This window comes from Anolis sagrei, chromosome Y (assembly GCF_037176765.1).
Source record: "Anolis sagrei isolate rAnoSag1 chromosome Y, rAnoSag1.mat, whole genome shotgun sequence".
NCBI lineage: Eukaryota > Metazoa > Chordata > Lepidosauria > Squamata > Dactyloidae > Anolis > Anolis sagrei.
In genome coordinates, this window is record NC_090035.1 from 40006268 (window position 1) to 40024322 (window position 18055).

At 43.3% G+C, this 18055-nt stretch overlaps 1 protein-coding gene across 3 annotated transcripts in view; it reads left to right on the top strand.

The window, feature by feature from the left end:
• The window catches only part of LOC137095149 (WD and tetratricopeptide repeats protein 1-like), a 94628-nt gene that overhangs the window by 44844 nt on the left and 31729 nt on the right, over positions 1–18055 (top strand). For all 3 annotated transcript variants that reach the window (XM_067461459.1, XM_067461458.1, XM_067461457.1), the window contains 4 exons: positions 1111–1293; positions 3417–3511; positions 4054–4169; positions 8341–8416. In XM_067461459.1, coding sequence (XP_067317560.1) covers positions 1111–1293; positions 3417–3511; positions 4054–4169; positions 8341–8416 — 470 coding nt within the window. The remainder of the gene's footprint in view (positions 1–1110; positions 1294–3416; positions 3512–4053; positions 4170–8340; positions 8417–18055) is intronic.

Below are 18055 nucleotides of genomic sequence, written 5' to 3' on the forward strand. Positions count from 1 at the left end.
TCGTGTCTCCTCTGTTTCGTTGGGGGTCGTTGCGTCCTGGTGTGGGTCCGTTCCTTGTTTCTCAGAGTTTTCAGGTTGCTTTATTGTCTTTGTCCTTGTCCTTGGGGTTACTGTCTTTTCTTTCTTTATAGGAGATGGAGTTACTTGTTGCTTGCTTACTGTTTGTTGTTGTGACCCTTTTCACAGGGATTTTCTGTGAAGATACCAACTTTTTGAAAATTTACCGGTTCTTTTACTGTGTCCTTACTCTTGCATCTTCCCAGTTTTCATGTTCTGTATTTCTAAGTTTCTGGATTTCTGTATCACTTCTATCGACCGAAGCCCTCTGTATGGCCTGGATTACCCTTTATTTTCCTTGTTTTAGTTAATTCTACTTACTCTCGAGTATTCTTGAGCTTTAAATTAGTGGTCGGCATCCTCTCCCGTTTTAAACGGGCACCCTTGTTGGCCTTGCCCCAGGGAGATACCCGGGGAAACCTGGGTCCATGACAGTCCCTGGCGAGACCCGGGCTCGGTCTTTCCCTCTGGTGGGCTGCACCGCTTCTTGTCTGCAGGGCAGCGAGTTTTCTCTCCTATCTGGCCTAGTGACAGGGTTGGAAGACTGAGGAGCCTCAGAGTTCTGCTGCGTTCGCCATCTTGACCACTATTGGAAGTCCAAAACTGAACTCCACCAATGATGAAATTGAACCAAACTTGGCACACAGAATGTCCATGACCAACAGAAAATATTGGAAGGGTTTGGTAGGCATTGACCTTGAGTTTTGGAGTTGTTGTTCATCTACATCCAGAGAGCACTGTGGCCTCAAACAATAATGGATCTGGTCTAAACTTGGCATAAATACTCAGTATGCCCAAATTTGAACACTGATTGATTTTGCTGAAAATAGACTTGACATTAGAAAAATTACAGTTATGAAGTAGCAACGAAAATAATTTAATGTTAGGGGTCACCACAAAATGATAAACTGTATTAAGCAGTTGCGGCATTAGGTTAGTTAAGAACCACTGATCTAGGGCTTTAAAGGTCATAACCAGCACTCTGAACTGTTAGTTTCTTCTGTCCTATGGATGCTTGCTGACACTTTTAATTCCTCCCCCCCCCCCTTTCAGACAGTATGACCTGCGAGAGAACAGCAAACATTCAGAGGTTCTTATTGATCTGACCGAATACTGTGGTCAGCTTGTGGAGGCAAAATGCCTCACTGTCAACCCCCAGGACAACAACTACCTTGCTGTGGGAGCCAGTGGGCCATTTGTACGAATCTATGATATACGCATGATTCACAACCACAGGTAATAAGGTCTTGTGCTGGTACCTAATATCTCTATTTTTCCTCACTGACTATCCTTGTTCCCTTCTCTCATGGAAATGGATATCCAGTCTCCAAAGAAAGAGTGTTGTAGAAGTTTCTTCTTTTAAACAGAAGCTGGATGGCCATCTGATGGGGGTACTTTGAATGTGCTTTCCCTACATGGCAGGGGGTTGGGCTGGATGGTTTCTTCCAACTCGATATTCTATGATTCTATGGTTCCTGCCCTTTTAAAGGAGGCAATGAAGAAACCAAGGTCTGATCTGTTTACCAAAGACAACTGCCACTTGGTGTCCAAACATCCATTTTTGAGTAGAAGGCTTGGGTGGGATCTCAAATCCAAATTTGGGAGAATAGATAATTTGCTATTGGTTATTGTGACAGTTGGACCTTTATACTAGAGAATGCATGGCCAGACTGAAGCCTTCTTATTTCTCCTGGACTCTTGCTTGCTATTAAACATGAGGAGGCACAGTATTGTAATGGCTCTGCCCTTCCCAAAACAGCAATGCCAGTTGGCAGTGTTATTGGTGTGGGTGGCTGTTATTCCGCATGTTGACCTTTATCATAAATGGGATTTCATGCCTTTGGCAGGGCAGAAGTTTTTTTTTCTTTTTTATAAAGTGCCACATAATTTGATGGAAATTCATATTTATTTTAAATATTAAATAAAACATAACAAAACACTGATCTCATTCCCTGTGTTTCTTAACATCTTCATGAAATCTATGGAGAATGTCACAGAGAGGCCTGCAATGTGATTGTGGCAACAAAATTTGGCATTATGCTAAGTGTTCTTTGAACAGTAGCTGTCCACTTGGAGTCCACTTGGAGTGTCCACTGGTGTTGCTGTGAGAAGGTCCTCCACTGTGCAAGTGGCAGGACTCGGGTTGCATTGTACTAAATGGTCTGTGGTTTGCTTTTCTTCACACTCACATGCTGTGGACTCCATTTCTTAAGCTTTGCTCTGCATCTCATGGTGCCAGGGAGTCTCTCATTCGTTTTCAGCCATGGATTGAGGTTCTGGGTTTTGGCCTGCCATGTTTTGGACTCTCGCTTGCTGAGGTGTTCCTGCAAGTATCTCTGTAGATTTTAGAAAACTATTTCCTGACTTACCGTGTTGGTGTACTGGCTGATATCCGAATAGGGGATGGGCTGGATATGCCTTTGTTCTTTCATTACTGGCTACTACTTCCCGGCGGATGTCAGGTGGTGCAATACCAACTAAACAGTATAATTTCTCCAGTGATTTGGGGTGTAAACATCCTGTGATGGTGCGGCATGTCTTATTAAGAGCCACATTCACTGTTTTGAGGCCCCAAAATCATAGTCATCATGTGAGAAATGGGAACTCTGGTATACTTTTCTTCCAGGTAAGCCAGAATCATAATACAATAACAAATCCATAATTTATGTCTCTGGCTCAAGGAATATTCCATAAATTGGCATGTTCCTAAAGTGGTTTTGGTGTATTTCTTTTTAAATTCGATATGAATCCAGCTGTTCTTTTTTCTTTAAAAAAGTGTCTAATGTACTCCACCAAAATATGAAACATACACATTAAATCCTCTTTCTTTTTGTATTGTCGAAGGCTTTCATGGCCGGGATCACTGGGTTGTTGTAGGTTTTTCCGGGCTATATGGCCATGTTCTGGAGGCAATTTTTCTCCTGACGTTTCGCCTGCATCTATGGAAGCATCCTCAGTGGTAGTGAGGTCTGTTGGAAGTAGGAAAAATGGGTTTATATATCTGTGGAATGACCAGGGTGAGACAAAGGACTTTTGTCTGCTGGGGCTAGCTGTGAATGTTTCAGCTCATCACCTTGATTTGCAGTCAATGGCCTGGAAGCGCCTGGGGGGAATCTCTTTTTGAGAGTGATTTTATGTGCCTGTTTGTTTCCCCTCTGTTGTTTTGCTGTTGTAATTTTTGAGTTTTTTAATACTGGTAGCCAGCCATATAAACCCATTTTTCCTACTTCCAACAGACCTCACTACCTCTGAGGATGCTTGCCATAGATGCAGGCAAAACGTCAGGAGAAAAATTGCCTCCAGAACATGGCCGTATAGCCCGGAAAAACCTACAACAACCCACTCTTTCTTTTTGCTAGGAAAACAATGAAGCAGAATCCTACAGCTGGAGTCCGTACGTTCTGTGATCGTCAGAAGCCTCTCCCTGATGGTGCAGCTCAGTACTATGTAGCAGGTATGGCCGGCTGTGATGGTGAGGAGAATTTTGGAAGCTTCCTTCATACCTTTTCGGAAGGATTTATGTATTGGATGGGACATTAATATGGGGGAGGCCTGTCCATATAAGTAACTCGGACCGGGTGTTCAGATGATATGCCTTATCAATTATAGGTTGTATGTGGAGTTTATATTGATGAACCTTTTTTTCTCACAGCTAATGGAAATATGTAAAATAAATACTGCACCCTAACAGTCCCAGATCCCTTATCATTTTGGAATCTAAGCAGGGTCAGCTCTGGTTAGTACTAGGATGGTAGGCCATCAATGATTCTCAGGTGGTGAAGACTATATCTCAAAAAAAAAAAAAGTAGGAAAATCCAGTATTCCTGGCCTAAGAAAATCCTAGGAAATCTGTGGTACCATCATAAATCAACAAAAAGCATACGCACAATGGAAGCCATAGAGACTGTTTTAAAAGAGCATTGTATGTTGTTGTCAGTGGTTGGCTGCGATAGTTCCCAAGCTGTACAAGTGAAAGTTTCCTTCCTCTTCTTGTAGGACATCTTCCGGTGAAATTACCAGACTACAACAACCGGTTGAGAGTCCTGGTCGCAACGTATGTCACCTTCAGCCCTGATGGCACAGAGCTCTTAGTGAACATGGGAGGAGAGCAGGTAAGAAAGAGGCTTTTGAAATTAGTCACTGTGAAATAATAAAGGGTTTCTTCTTCTCCCTGTAGTCTTTCATTGCTTTGAGCATCCTAAACTGGGCTTGAGATATCACTGAAATATCAAAGAAATAAAATTTCAGAGGGATCAATGCCATCTTCACTGGAACGGCCCTAACTCCCTCTACAAAGTGAAGAACATACCAAAATACTGGGTAATGTGAATTTCATCCTTTTCATAACTAGACCCCAAATTTTGTTCCAAGAACCAGAATTCTTTTGGCGAGTACCATAAACTCAGAACTCTACAACTTTTCCAAAAACCTAGTGGATCAAGTCAGAATGCAAACTATAATACTTTATGTGAAATTATTTGTAGCAAAGTTTGCATGCCCGAGAGGAAAGAGTTCAGCTTGAAACAAAGAGCTCATATCAAACATAGTACCGACCACTTGCTCCCTTGATCCGTGTCCCTCTTGGTTGGTGAAATCCTGCTTGGAGGGATTACGCGACCCCCTGTTGAAGATTATAAGCAGCTCCCTTGAGCAAGGAGTTTTTCCAGAGGGTTTAAAAGAGGTGGTGGTCTCTCCCCTGCTGAAGAAACCAGACTTAGATTGTTCAGTTCCCTCCAGTTACCGCCCAGTTTCGAATCTCTCGTTCCTGGGCAAGGTGATTGAGAGGGCAGCAGTGGAGCAGTTGCAGCAATTCCTAGACGACACAGCCGGACTAGATCCCCTCCAGTCCGGCTTCCGGGCGGGGCACGGGACAGAGACTGTGCTGATCTCCATCACGGATGACCTTCGATGCCAGCTTGACCAGGGCGGGTCAGCGCTGCTTGTGTTATTGGATCTCACAGCAGCATTTGACACAGTCAACCACAATCTTTTGACCCACCACCTTGCTGTTGCTGGAGTCAGGGGGACAGCTTTAAACTGGCTGTCCTCCTTTCTTCACAACCATGGACAGCGAGTGGAGAGGGGAGGCCTGGTCTCTGAGAGGTCCCCTCTATCTTGTGGGGTTCCTCAGGGGGCCATTCTCTCCCTTTTGTTATTTAACATCTATATGCGACCACTTGCTCAGCTGCTTCGAGGTTTTGGGCTTGAGTGTTATCAGTAAGCCGATGACACTAGCTGGTGCTGAAGATGGAAAGCCGACCGGACTCTGTACCCGATTGCTTCCATCAGTGCCTTGAGGCCGTTACTGGATGGCTGAGTGCCAGCAGGTTGAAGGTGAATCCAGCAAAGACGGAGATCCTATGGCTGGGTCGACCGGGCAGTGGGGACATCTAGCTGCCTACCCTGGATGGCGAGGCGCTACGCCCGTCATCATTGGTAAAGAGTCTGGGAGTCCTTTTGGACCCTCTGCTGACGATGGAGGCCCAGGTCTCCGCCGTTAGCAGAACCGCCTTCTTTCATCTGCAGCAGGCCAGACGGCTGGCCCCCTACCTGTCCAGGGATGACCTACTATGGTGATCCAGGCCACGGTCATCTCAAGACTGGACTACCGTAACGCCCTCTACATTGGCCTTCCTCTGTTGGTGATCCGGAAGCTCAAGTTGGTACAAAATGCAGCTGCTCGGCTTCTTGAGGGAATTCCGATGAGATGCCACATAACACCAATCTTGCTACAGCTGCATTGGTTACCAATTGAGGACCGGATCAATTTCAAAGTGATGGTACTCACCTTTAAGGCCTTGCATGGTCTGGGGCCGATGTATCTGAGGGACCGCCTCACCCCCTACCAACCCCAGAGATCCCTCCGTTCTGAGGACCAAGATCTATTGGAAGTCCCCAGTGTCAAGACCTTGCGTCTAACAGCAACCAGATGCAGAGCCTTCACAGCAGTGGCACCATCACTCTGGAATACTCTGCCACCTGAAGTCCGTGCCTTGCGGGACTTACCAGTTTTCCACAGGGCATGTAAGACATACCTGTTTTGACAGGCTTTTAATGTTTGATTTTCTTGTTTTTAAATTGTTTTAAACTGCTTTTAAATTTTGTTAGATTTAACTATTCTTGTAAGCCGCTCTGAACCCCAGGGGAGTGGCGGCATATAAGTTTAAATAATAAATAAATAAATAAACAAATAAATAAAATTTGAACGTTTTCCTTCTTTCCTTGCTTTTGGTACTTCCTTCCTAGAGGCCACGATTTGATGTTTACTGTCACTAACTTAACGGGACTGTCTTTTTCCCTGTAAAGCAGTTGTGACCAAACTTTGGACCTCCAGGTGTTTTGGACTTCAACTCCCAGAATCCTTGACATTGGACAGGCTGGCCAGGCCTTCCGGGCGTTGGTGTCCCAAACACCTGGATTACTAAAGGCTGGACATCATTGCTGTAAGGATTTTCAATTGAATGTGCAAGTTTTTATTGAAAAACGTTGTAACTGAGGCTATGCCTGGTGACTAATCTCATAGGAGTCAGTTTCACATAGGCCCATGATATTTGATGAGGCTATCTTTAATTTCCTGATGTTAAGGACAGTCCCTCAGCCAGTCCCCACAGGGCTGTCTGAAGAGAAGAAGCACTACAGGTGTAATTTAGCAGTTTTGTTTCCAGATCTCTTTGGGCTCGACCCTAATAGTTGTGGGAACCTGATGTGAAGATTTTCAACCTCTTGACTGAAACCCCAGGCCCAGAAGCTGTTGCTGAATCCCTGTTTTTTCCCAGCATCCTCTGAGCTTAGATAAATGTATTTTAGTGTGAGAAAGGTGCAAGTGTATGAAAGTGGCATGAGCAATAAAACTAAGAATTGACATGGGGCTATTGGTGTATTCCTTGCGTATATATTTGGTAGGGAGTTTTAACAGCAGGCAGTTTTCAAAGGGCTTACCTTAGAAGCATAGTCATTCTTCCACATTTTGCAGAGATTATTTGTGAATTTGATTCATAAGGTCTTTTTAGGATTTCTTGGTTCTCCAATGCGATTCTGTAGCCTGACGTCTAACTGGAGGACCTAGAGCAGCGTTTCTCAACATGAGGATCATGAGGGGGGTGCCAAAGAACACCAGAAAACATATATTTCTGATGGTCTTAGGAATTCCTTTGGCAGAGAAGGCTGAAGATCCCTCTGCCTGTCCTTCTCTTCCTTTTTGGAAACAGATAGTGAATCCCCCCACCAAAAGCCCTGCTCTGCTGTGATTGGCCAGCCTCTCAGTCAAGGGAAGAGCTATTTCTGAAACTCCAAGCAGGGAGGGGAGAGCAGGCGTGCTTAGCACATGACAGCGTGGTGCGAATGTGCAGGCGAGGGAGAGCATGCAAGGCTGGAGAGAGGCCCGTGCCAGCGGGTTCCTTCATGGCAGGGAGGTTCTGTGTAGGAAGTTTAGCCCAATTCTATTGTTAGTGGGATTCAGAACGCTCTTTGATTGTAGGTGAACTATACATCCCAGCAACTACAACTCCCAAATAGCAAGGTCTATTTTCCCCAAACTCCACCAGTGTTCACATTTCGGCATTTTGAGTATTCGTCAACAAGTTTAGTCCAGATCCATCATTGAGTTCACAGTGCTCTCTGGATGTAGGTGAACTACAACTCCAAAACCCAAGGTCAATGCCCACCAAACCCTTCCATAATTTTCTGTTGGTCATTGGAGTTCTGTGTGCCAAATGTGGCTCATTTCCATCATTGATAGAGTTCAGAATGCTCTTTGATTGTAGGTGAACTATAAATCCCAGAAACTAAAACTCCCAAATGACAAAACCTTCCTAATGCTATGACTCGGTAATGTACTTCCTCATGTTGTGGTGATCAGCAACCATAAAATTATTTTCGTTGCTATTTCATAACTGTAATTTTGCTATTGTTATGAATCGTAATGTAAATATCTGATTTGCAAGATGTATTTTCATTCACTGGACCAAATTTGGCACAAATACCCAAAAACACCTAAATCTGAATACTGGTGGGGTTGGAAGGGGGGGGGGGGGAGCAATTGATTTTGTAATTTGGGAGTTGGTAGTTGCTGGGATTTGTAGTTGACCTACAATTTTCAGCAACCCCTCTGATACCCCTTTCAACCCCCCAGGGGTCCAGACCCTCAGGTTGAGAAACACTGACTTGGAGAACGGGGAACCCCAACCCCAATTTACACTAACAGATGCTTCTGTGATGACGCTTTTTCCTTATTTCTACCTATATAACCTGTAGCTTCATTGTTTGTCTTCATCTGGTTCCTAGGTTTACTTGTTTGACCTGACTTATAAGCAGCGGCCTTACACTTTTCTTCTGCCAAAGAAATGCCACTCTTCAGGAGGTAGGTGCCTGCATTATATTTGACCTTCATGACATAACAATGTGAAGCCTCCTGGTTATTTTTGAATTGTCAGATTTTATAGCCCTCATGATAGCTTCCAGATTTCACAGAGTTACGGTTATTTCTTGCTGACCAGTGTGACCGTTGCTCAAAAAAGTAGAAAGAGGCAGCCCAGTTCTAGCCGATGTGCATGGTTCTTGCTTCTGTATTTTTGCTGATTCCCTATAAACCTGGTACATTCTACTCCATATTCATCCAGTGATTTTTCAAAAACTCCTTGAATAAATGAGTCACACAGGGATGGTAAAACATCAAAACATCCTGGCGCCCCCTAGGCAATGTCCTTGCAGATGACCAATTCTCTCACATCAGAAGCGACTTGCAGTTTCTCAAGTTGCTCCTGATGCGCACGCACACACATGCTTCAGCCACATTTGAGATGATAAATGCATTTTGTTGACAACAAAGTAAATAAAGTGTTAAATAAATGAGGGTAAATATATTGTATGCGGTAACTTGGTCCAAAATGGCAAAGGATCATGCAACAGAAAGAAGGACACTTTGGATTTGGTCATAAAAGTATACAATGTCCAAAGTCTGTTTGCAGAGCAATAAAGACAGGTGCTTATAAAGGACCTGAATATAACTGCTTCAAAGGGGGAAGGACTGAGAGGACTATGTGAGACAAAACCTTGTGGTTCTGAACAGTCAATAAAGACCGTAAACTATTGCTGCAAGGCCTCTTCTTCCTGTATTGCTTTCTCTGTTTGCCAGCAATATTTCTTTCTCCACACTGCTTTTGACTTGTAGTGTAATTTTCTGTATTCGATGGGAGAATGGAATCCTGAAGTATAGTGCTGAGGTGCGTTGTGACTAAACAAACCTAAACTAATTCAGTGGTAATTTTATTTATCCTGTGAGGCATTGTCAGGGAATTGTAACAGACTTTTCAGAACACTTCCCGAACTGTAATTCTTAGATTTATGCGGGAGAGGCTATGTCACCTGCATTGCTGCAGGAAGTTAGCAATAGGTCGGTTAATGGGGGATGCATTTGTGAACCCGCCTTCTTTAATATAATGCCCCTCGGATTAGCTAAACTATGAAATCTGTATTGTGATTCCTATTAGATCAGTGGTTCTCAACCTGTGGGTCCCCAGATGTTTTGGCCTTCAACTCCCAGAAATCCTAACAGCTAGTTAACTGGCTTGAATTTCTGGGAGTTGTAGGCCAAAACACCTGGGGACCCACAGTTTGAGAACCACTGCATTAGATCATATCTAAGCCAATCATAGTGTGTTTTAGGGTTCTCTCCCTACAGTTCTGGTACTTTCATTTCCAGCCAGGTTCAAGTCTGTGATTACCTTCTGAAAATTATCCACTCAGAAGAATGCTCTTCGTTAGTTATTTATGTATTTTATGTATATGTATATCCATAACTGTATACATAATAAATGTTAAAATATGTATATATGTGTATGGCTGAGATGCCCACTTGAACAAGACAGGCTCCCGCTTTCACAGACAGCTTTAATCCACAATGCTGAGGATACACCAAAAATCCTCCATCTAATGACATTTTCATGTTATAGCAAGTGCCATGAACATGTAGCCCAACCTCTGCCAATGTTCGCCCCAAACACCATACTGCCTACCACCCAAGGAATGCTTTCATTCGGAGACAGTTTCATCCTAGATTTTATGTGTTTTCTCCACCACAGTAACCCCAGTGTTTTTGACTCCCTCCATTGGTTTCCCTTTGTGGTCAGCTGTGATTTGCACATATGGTATATTCCTAACTTGGCATATAGAACCCTCATGACCAGTTGAATGTACTGGAGAGATTTGACAGGACTAACCCATCATGGTGGGAGTTGTAATTCACCCTGCAGCTGAACATACTGAACTCCACTGATGATGCATCTAGAGCAAACTTGCCCAACATTACAAACTTTAAGTATTGATGGAATTTCAGGAATTTAACCTGGCATGATGTGAGGTGTAGTTCACTCACAACCTTATGCATTTTGTACAATTAAAATTTATTTCTTCAAATAACCCAGGTAACACTGGGTACCCAAGCTAGTGGGTTTGCAAGATGGTGCCGGTGTAATCAGACGTGTTCAGCTAAGCTCCGGTATCCTTGTTGTTTTTATGCTTTAAAGTTTTAAAGTTCTTATTTTATCCATTTTACTACAACCTCCCAACTTATCTCTGCCTCTACAATGGGAAATAAAAGGAACAAAAAGAAACGAACAAGGTCCATCCCAGAGACACTTAAACAGCATAAACCTTCCAAGCAACTAAAGATAGATGATCTTGTGGGAAAAGTGAGTACGCCAGAACTGTATTCATTACTTACCGATAACAGTTGCTTACCCTTGGATAAAGAAAATATAAACTCCAGTAACAACTCAATAATATCCCAGGAAGAAGTGTCCTTAGGGCTGTGTGGAGGAGACATTCCTGGAACAAGCTCATTAACTGCTGAGTTCAAACAATCTGAGCTAGTAAAACAAACAAACCCCACCAGTGCTTATCTACTGACTGCCAAAACAGTAGCATATATCTTTGAAAGATTTAAAAATATAACAAAGCAAATTGAGCACTTAAAGCTCTCTTTTGACTCTTGCTCAGAAGAATGAGGCCCCGAAGGGAAGCACAGTTCAATCAGCTCAAATGGACGGTATGGGGCCCAGAAGGGAGGCAAATACAAAAAACAAAAAGCCCTACACAAAAGTAGATAGAGGCTACTCATTTACTTCTACTAAGTGTAATAGAATTCTGCAAGCAAACCAGATAAGGCTGCGAATTGCCCACAACAACATAAACAAGGGCAGATGGAGGTCATACAGAATTATCAGAACATCGTTGGGCCAGTTATTACACATACCCCCCCCCCTCCCCCAAAGTGTGGACCTGATTAAAGTGAAATGGCTACCCCAAGTCTCTGCACACAAGAACACCGAAATTACTTTTGAGCAATCAATACTACCATCTATGCTGATGAAGATGAAGCTCTTCTTGCTCAAATTCCAAATAGTCCCAATGAGGGTTTTCCGTGACCTGGTCATTAGCCCACCGATAACTCCCATGCATGGTGATGACATGCCTGCAAAAGTGGGCAAACCCAGCCTACCAGCCTCCAGGGAGGCTTCTGGAAAAAATAAGCCACAGCCCAGTCCAGCTAAGGCTGATAGCAAACCAACACAGAAGCACCCTTTGAGCCTGAGCAATGCAGCCTGCGGCGATCAGAGAGACACCGATCTTGGATTGGGTCATCTCAAGACTGTAGCGACTTCCACAGGGATCCCGGGTGAGCCAAGGATGGGCTCAATGTCTACTGCCGAGTCCCCACAGGATGAAATGGACTTAGAAGTGGCCCCTATAAATGACCTACTGGAGCTGGAGCCGAACGAGAAGGACGTGACCCGCACCCTGTCTCCAATTCAGGTCCTGGTCCACAGAAGGATGGCAGCAGACCCCCTAATCATGATGTATTCCCCAGGGAAGGAAAGAGTGTACCCCCTACACCATTACAGAATAATACTACTGCCAAAGAAATGCAACAACAACATCAACAGCAACATCTGCGGCAAATCAGACAGGAGAAAAGAGATCCCCTCAATAACTGTGTTTTCAATGGGGATATTGGTGGCATTGTACCAGCCTCAGATACGAATTGACTACCAGAATCGTCAATATGTATACAATTTGGCCAACCAGATCACTTAGAGACAGTAAGACCCATCCAGATTGTAACCTGGAATGTAACCGTCTGGAAAGAGATCATTGATTGCGAATTGGTGAGATTCTTATCTGACTTTGAGATAATAGCGCTTCAAGAGACTTGGCTGGTAGGAGGGGACGACTCAATACAACTACCTGGATTTCAGTGTTGGCACACACCTGCTCAGAAAAGAGTGAATAAAGGGCGTGCCTCAGGGGGACTATGTATAGGTATTAAGGAGGAACTTCAGTGGCAAGGGGAGAGATTGTACAAGGGGGATGATATCCACAATATATTGGCCATTAAGTTTAATTATAAAGAAATGGAGCTTATATTGATAAATGTCTATATCCCACCACCCACATCCTCCTATTACAGTCCGGATGCTTGGGTACAGCTAGAGATAATGGTGGAAAACCTGACAGTAGTGTATACCCAAGCAATAATCATTTTACTTGGAGATTTTAATGCTAAATTGGGCCCATCTATACATGAACTAGCCCAATATGGTGGACTTCCACTTGATTTTATTAAAAACCACCCAAAATGGCACTCCAGAGACAAAAAGATCAATAGGGCTGGAATAAGTTTGGCATCATTGATTGCGAAGTGTAATTTACAAATCCTAGGAGGTAAGAACAACAACAATTATAATTATGTATACCTTTGTACATTCCATTCTAGCCATACTAGTAGTGCCTTAGATTTTATATGTGTGTCAACAGGCAAGGCCAATCTTTTTTTCACAGATCAAAGTACTTTTGAGGGAAGAAAGTGACCACCAACCAGTGTGTGTGAAATTTCTGGGCCCCTCAGATTTAAGACCAACCAATAGGAATGATGACTGGAGTCTGGCCAACACTGAGGTGATACAAAACAAAAGACTTGCCTGGACTAAAGTAGACACGACAGCAATAGCAAATAGCCTCAAAACAGACCATATTGCAAACTGGGCCTCAATAATTCAATCGCACTCAGCAGATTGGCAGGCAGTCTCTAATGCATTTACAAACATCTGTGGTAGTCTAAAGGAACATCTTGTCACAAAATCCTCTCCTAAAGGTCCTTACTTGATCAGAGCGCCCTGGTTCGACAAAGAATGCCAACTTCATAGAACAAAGCTGAGGTCGGCAATGAGACGTGCGCAGGGACAACATCTTGTACATCCCCAAGTCGAAATGTTAACCCTGAGACGAGAATATAAGAAACTTATAAAAACAAAAAAGAAAAATCATACAATATCGATCTGGACAGGGCTTGAGTGTTCAGCTAAGTCATAATTCGGCTCTCTTTTGGCACACAGTAGCCGGAATTTTGAAGGAAAGGAAATTTACACTTGATATACCTATTCCTGCAGAAAACTGGGAAAATTACTACTCACACTTGTTTGCTCCCACAGAACTTACAGAGACACGGACACCAGGTAATGATTTATCAATAAAAGCCCTTCCCCTCTGGCCATCAGTAACAGAAGGTGAGATCAGAGGTATTATAAACAACCTGAAGACCAATAAAGCCCCAGGAGAAGATTACTTACCAGCTGAGCTATTTAAAACACATCTAGACTGGTGCCTCCCCCCCCCCCCCCCCTGTTAGCAGGCTTATTTACACACATAAATAATATCTGTCAGGTTCCAGTTGGATGGAAGATGGCAATAGTTGTCCCTGTTTACAAAAAAGGGAACAAAAAAGACCCTGGTTCCTACAGGCCAATTAGCCTAATTGATATTGTGGCCAAGATATATGCCAGATATCTCCTGAACAGAGTTGAATGTTGGGAAAAAGAAAAACATATCCTCACCGAAGAACAGGCTGGCTTTAGACAGAGTAGATCAACTATTGACAATTGCTTTGTTTTAAATCATACAATTGCAAAATATGTCAGCAGAGGGAAACAACTGTTTGCCGTCTTTATAGATCTTGGTGCAGCATTTGATACTGTAAATAGAGAGACGTTATGGCAGAAACTAACGGATCTCAATATGGAACCCAGACTGCTGGCACTAATCAAGGCACTTTACACAAGCACCTACCTGAAAGTGCGACTTGGGATGCAAGGAGCCATGACAAACAGTATAGAAACATACAAAGGGGTCAGACAAGGGTGTATATTAGCACCACTGTTATTCAGCTTATACGTAAATGATCTCCCCGAACAGTTGAAGGACCCAGAGGTACACATGCCTAAGCTGTGCAATACACATTTCAACATCCTTCTATATGCCAACGATATGATTTTACTATCATATTCGCAAGTTGGGCTACGTAGACTGCTGAGAAGGTTTAATTCCTATTGTCATAACAACGCTCTAACTATTAATAAATCAAAGTAAAAAAACAATGGTATTTGGCAAACGACGTAACAGACACAGATGGTTCCTGGATGATGAACCAATAGAGCAAGTTTGCACTTTCACATATCTGGGAATTGATTTTTCTGAGACCGGCTCTTGGCTACCACACCATCAAAAAAGCTCAGTTAGGGCAAGAGTACGTGCAAATCAACTACTTAAACTGACAAATCACAACCAACCAGGATCCTTAGACCCACTTCTCAAAGTATATAAAGCAAAGGTTACTCCCATGCTCTTGTACGGAGCTGAAGTTTGGGGTCTAAACCAGGTACCATTATTAGAGCAATCACAATCACAGCACCTGCGAAGTTTCCTAGGAGTGGACAGGACGACCCCAGCTGCCGCAGTAAGAGCGGAACTGGGAGTACACACAGTGGATGGCTTATCCAAAATCAGGGCCTACAACTACTGGGCAAAACTGAGGGCCATGGAAAATGATAGACTCCCAAAACTGTGCCTGTTAGAGCAGATAGAAAATCAACATCAGACTTCTTGGTTAGTTCTCCTGACAAAATACATTAGGAGCTGTGGACTTCCGACTCGGTATCCGAATCTCTTAGAAGAGTTAGACCCAAAAATAGTTGCTCAACGAGTATTGGATATAGAAGGCCAAAAAGACATCGCTACCCTCAGTAAAGCTGGCTCACTGAAATGGTTAGGCCGCTTTAAACATACCTTCCAAACAGTTCGATATCTAAAAACAGAAATGCCTAAACACCTTAGGAGGGTATTTACCAGAGCTCGTTTTGAACAGCTGGATACAATGGACAAGCATGGAAGGTTTAATCAAGTCCCATACAACGAACGATTTTGTATTTGTGGAGCACCAGAGGTGGAGGATATCACACATGTATTGTTCAACTGTAAGCTGTATAAGAGAGAGAGAGACCATTGCCTTGGACCATACATTACTCAAAAAACACACTGGGACCCATATATTAAAACCTCATTTTTGTTGGCCGGCCAGAACCCTAAAATAACACACAAAACAGCCCTTTTTCTATTCAAAGCAACACAGCTGAGAATTGCACATTTAGAATCAATTGGAGTAAACAATGTGGAGGTGACGCAGACATTTGACCTGAATGAGATCTTGTTAACAGCTTCTTTATTTTAACTTCTTTTATACCGAGGGTTGTATGTTGTATGTATGACTATGTATGACTATGTGTTAATTGTGTTATGTGTTAAATGTTTTGATACGGCCAATAAGCCAATCAATAAAACGTATCTATCTCACAATCTTATGCATTTTGTACAATTAAAATTTATTTCTTCAAATAACCCAGGTAACACTGGGTACCCAAGCTAGTGGGTTTGTGTGTATCTCACCTTTTCCTCCTGTAAGCGTATGGCAATATGTGTTCCCCTCAACTCATCTCATGGTTTTTGTCCTCATGATGATCTTGGTCGGGCTATAAGAAAGTGACTCACCCAAGATTTCATGGCTCAGTGAAGACCAGGAATTTGTGTCTCGCAAACCCTGTTTCAACATACTAACAAAACACCACACTAACACCTACTGGCCAGATTATGCTGCAGTGCTTTCCATTGCCATTTGATCGAGATGTTTTTTATGCACAAACTGGATTGTGTTGTATGCTCTTCTGGTTAATGTTTAGTAGGCTTTCAAAGATATGCAAAATCTGACATTGATGCCTCTCTCTTATAAATTTCAACCATTCCACATGGGGTTGATTTGCAGCAAGTTGGGGGGGACATGTTTGATTTCCATTGAGTGATTGAGCAGTTCATTATGATAGAACCATATAATTGAAAGAGACCCCAAGGGCCATCCAGTCCACCCCCTTCTGTTTGGCAGGAACACATTGTCAAAGCAACTCTGTACACAAAGCAGGAACACTCATGAAAATGGATTTTTATATTCATGGTCTCTTTTTGGCCTGCATAGTCTTGGTGAAAATGCCCAGGTGTGATGCCCATCTGACTATTTGTCAGGCCTCTACAACTTAATCTATACTCACACATGCATACACCCCATAGTTGCTGCATAGGTAGAGTGCACTGATATATGTGGAGTACAGGCAGGGTAAAAAAGTGCCTTTGGATTGCCTCCTTGGTACAGTCCTCTTTCAAAAGTTGCTAACCTCTGATTGCTTCATCCAAAGCAGATGTGGTGATTCCGGAAGTCATATAGTCCAAACTGAATAGTGTTTCTCAACCTGGGGGGTCAGGACCCCTGGGGGGGGGGGGACGAGAGGGTTTCAGGGAGGTCACCAAAGACCATCATAAAACATATTTCTGTTAGTCTTAGGAAACCCTTTGGCAGAGAAGGCTGAATATCTCTCCACCTGTCCTTCTCTTCCTTTTTGGAAACAGACAGCGAATCCTCCCACCAAAAGCCCTCCTCTGTGGTGATTGATAGGCCTCTCAACGAAGGGAAAGGCTATTTCTGAGACTCCAAGTGGGGGGGGGGGGGAGAGCAGGCATGCTTGGAGCATGGCAGCATGGTGCAGACAAGGAAGAGCATGCAAGGTGGGAGGGAGGCCCGTGCCAGCGAGTCCCTTCAAGGCATAGCGGTTCTATGTGAGAAGTTTGATCCAATTCTGTCGTTGGTGGGGTTCAGAATGCTCTTTGTTTGTAGGTGACCTATAAATCCCAGCAACTACAACTCCCAAACGGCAAGGTCTATTTTCCCCCAAATTCCACCAGTGTACACATTTCGGCATATTGAGGATTTGTGCCAAGTTTGGTCCAGATCCATCATTGTTTGAGGTCACAGTGCTCACTGGATGTAGATGAACTACAACTCCAAAACTTAAGGTCAATGCCCACCAAACACGTCCAGTATTTTCTCTTGGTCATAGGAGTCCTGTGTACCAAGTTTGGTTCAATTTCATCATTGGTGGAGTTCAGAATGCTCTTTGATTGTAGGTGAACTATAAATCCCAGAAACTACAACTCCCAAATGTCAAAATCAGTCTCCCCAAACCCACCAGTATTCAAACTTGGGCGTATTGGGTATTTGTGCCAAATTTGGTCCAGTGCATGAAAATACATCCTGCATATGAGATATTTACATTATGATTCATAACAGTAGCAAGATTACAGTTATGAAGTAGCAACAAAAATAATTTTATGGTTGGGAGTCACCACAACATGAGGAACTGTATTAAGTAGTCACAGCATTAGGAAGGTTGAGGAACACTGGACTAATGAATAACTAATGCTCAGTCAGATTTGCCACTGCTTGTCTTTGCTTATAGCATGGCATGTGCCTAGGTATTCCAGAAGAGCTATACTCTTCCAGTATGGTGTAATGCAATTTTATGTTATACTAGCTTGGGGACCCGGCGCTGCCCAGGTTATTAGAGAAAGTGGGTAATGGCAGTTCTGTATACCAAGTTTGGTCTTTTTTTGTCCTTGGATGACAGTTGCATTGTTTTCAGGAAGTGAGTGAAAGTACTAGAAGTCCCATCATCCATGGTCCACTGTCCTCCAAACTGCGGCAGGATATAGAGTGGGTCATGAGGGCTCTGTGTGCCAATTTGGTTTTGATCAGTCATTGGATGAGGGTCACAGTGCTTTCAGTAAG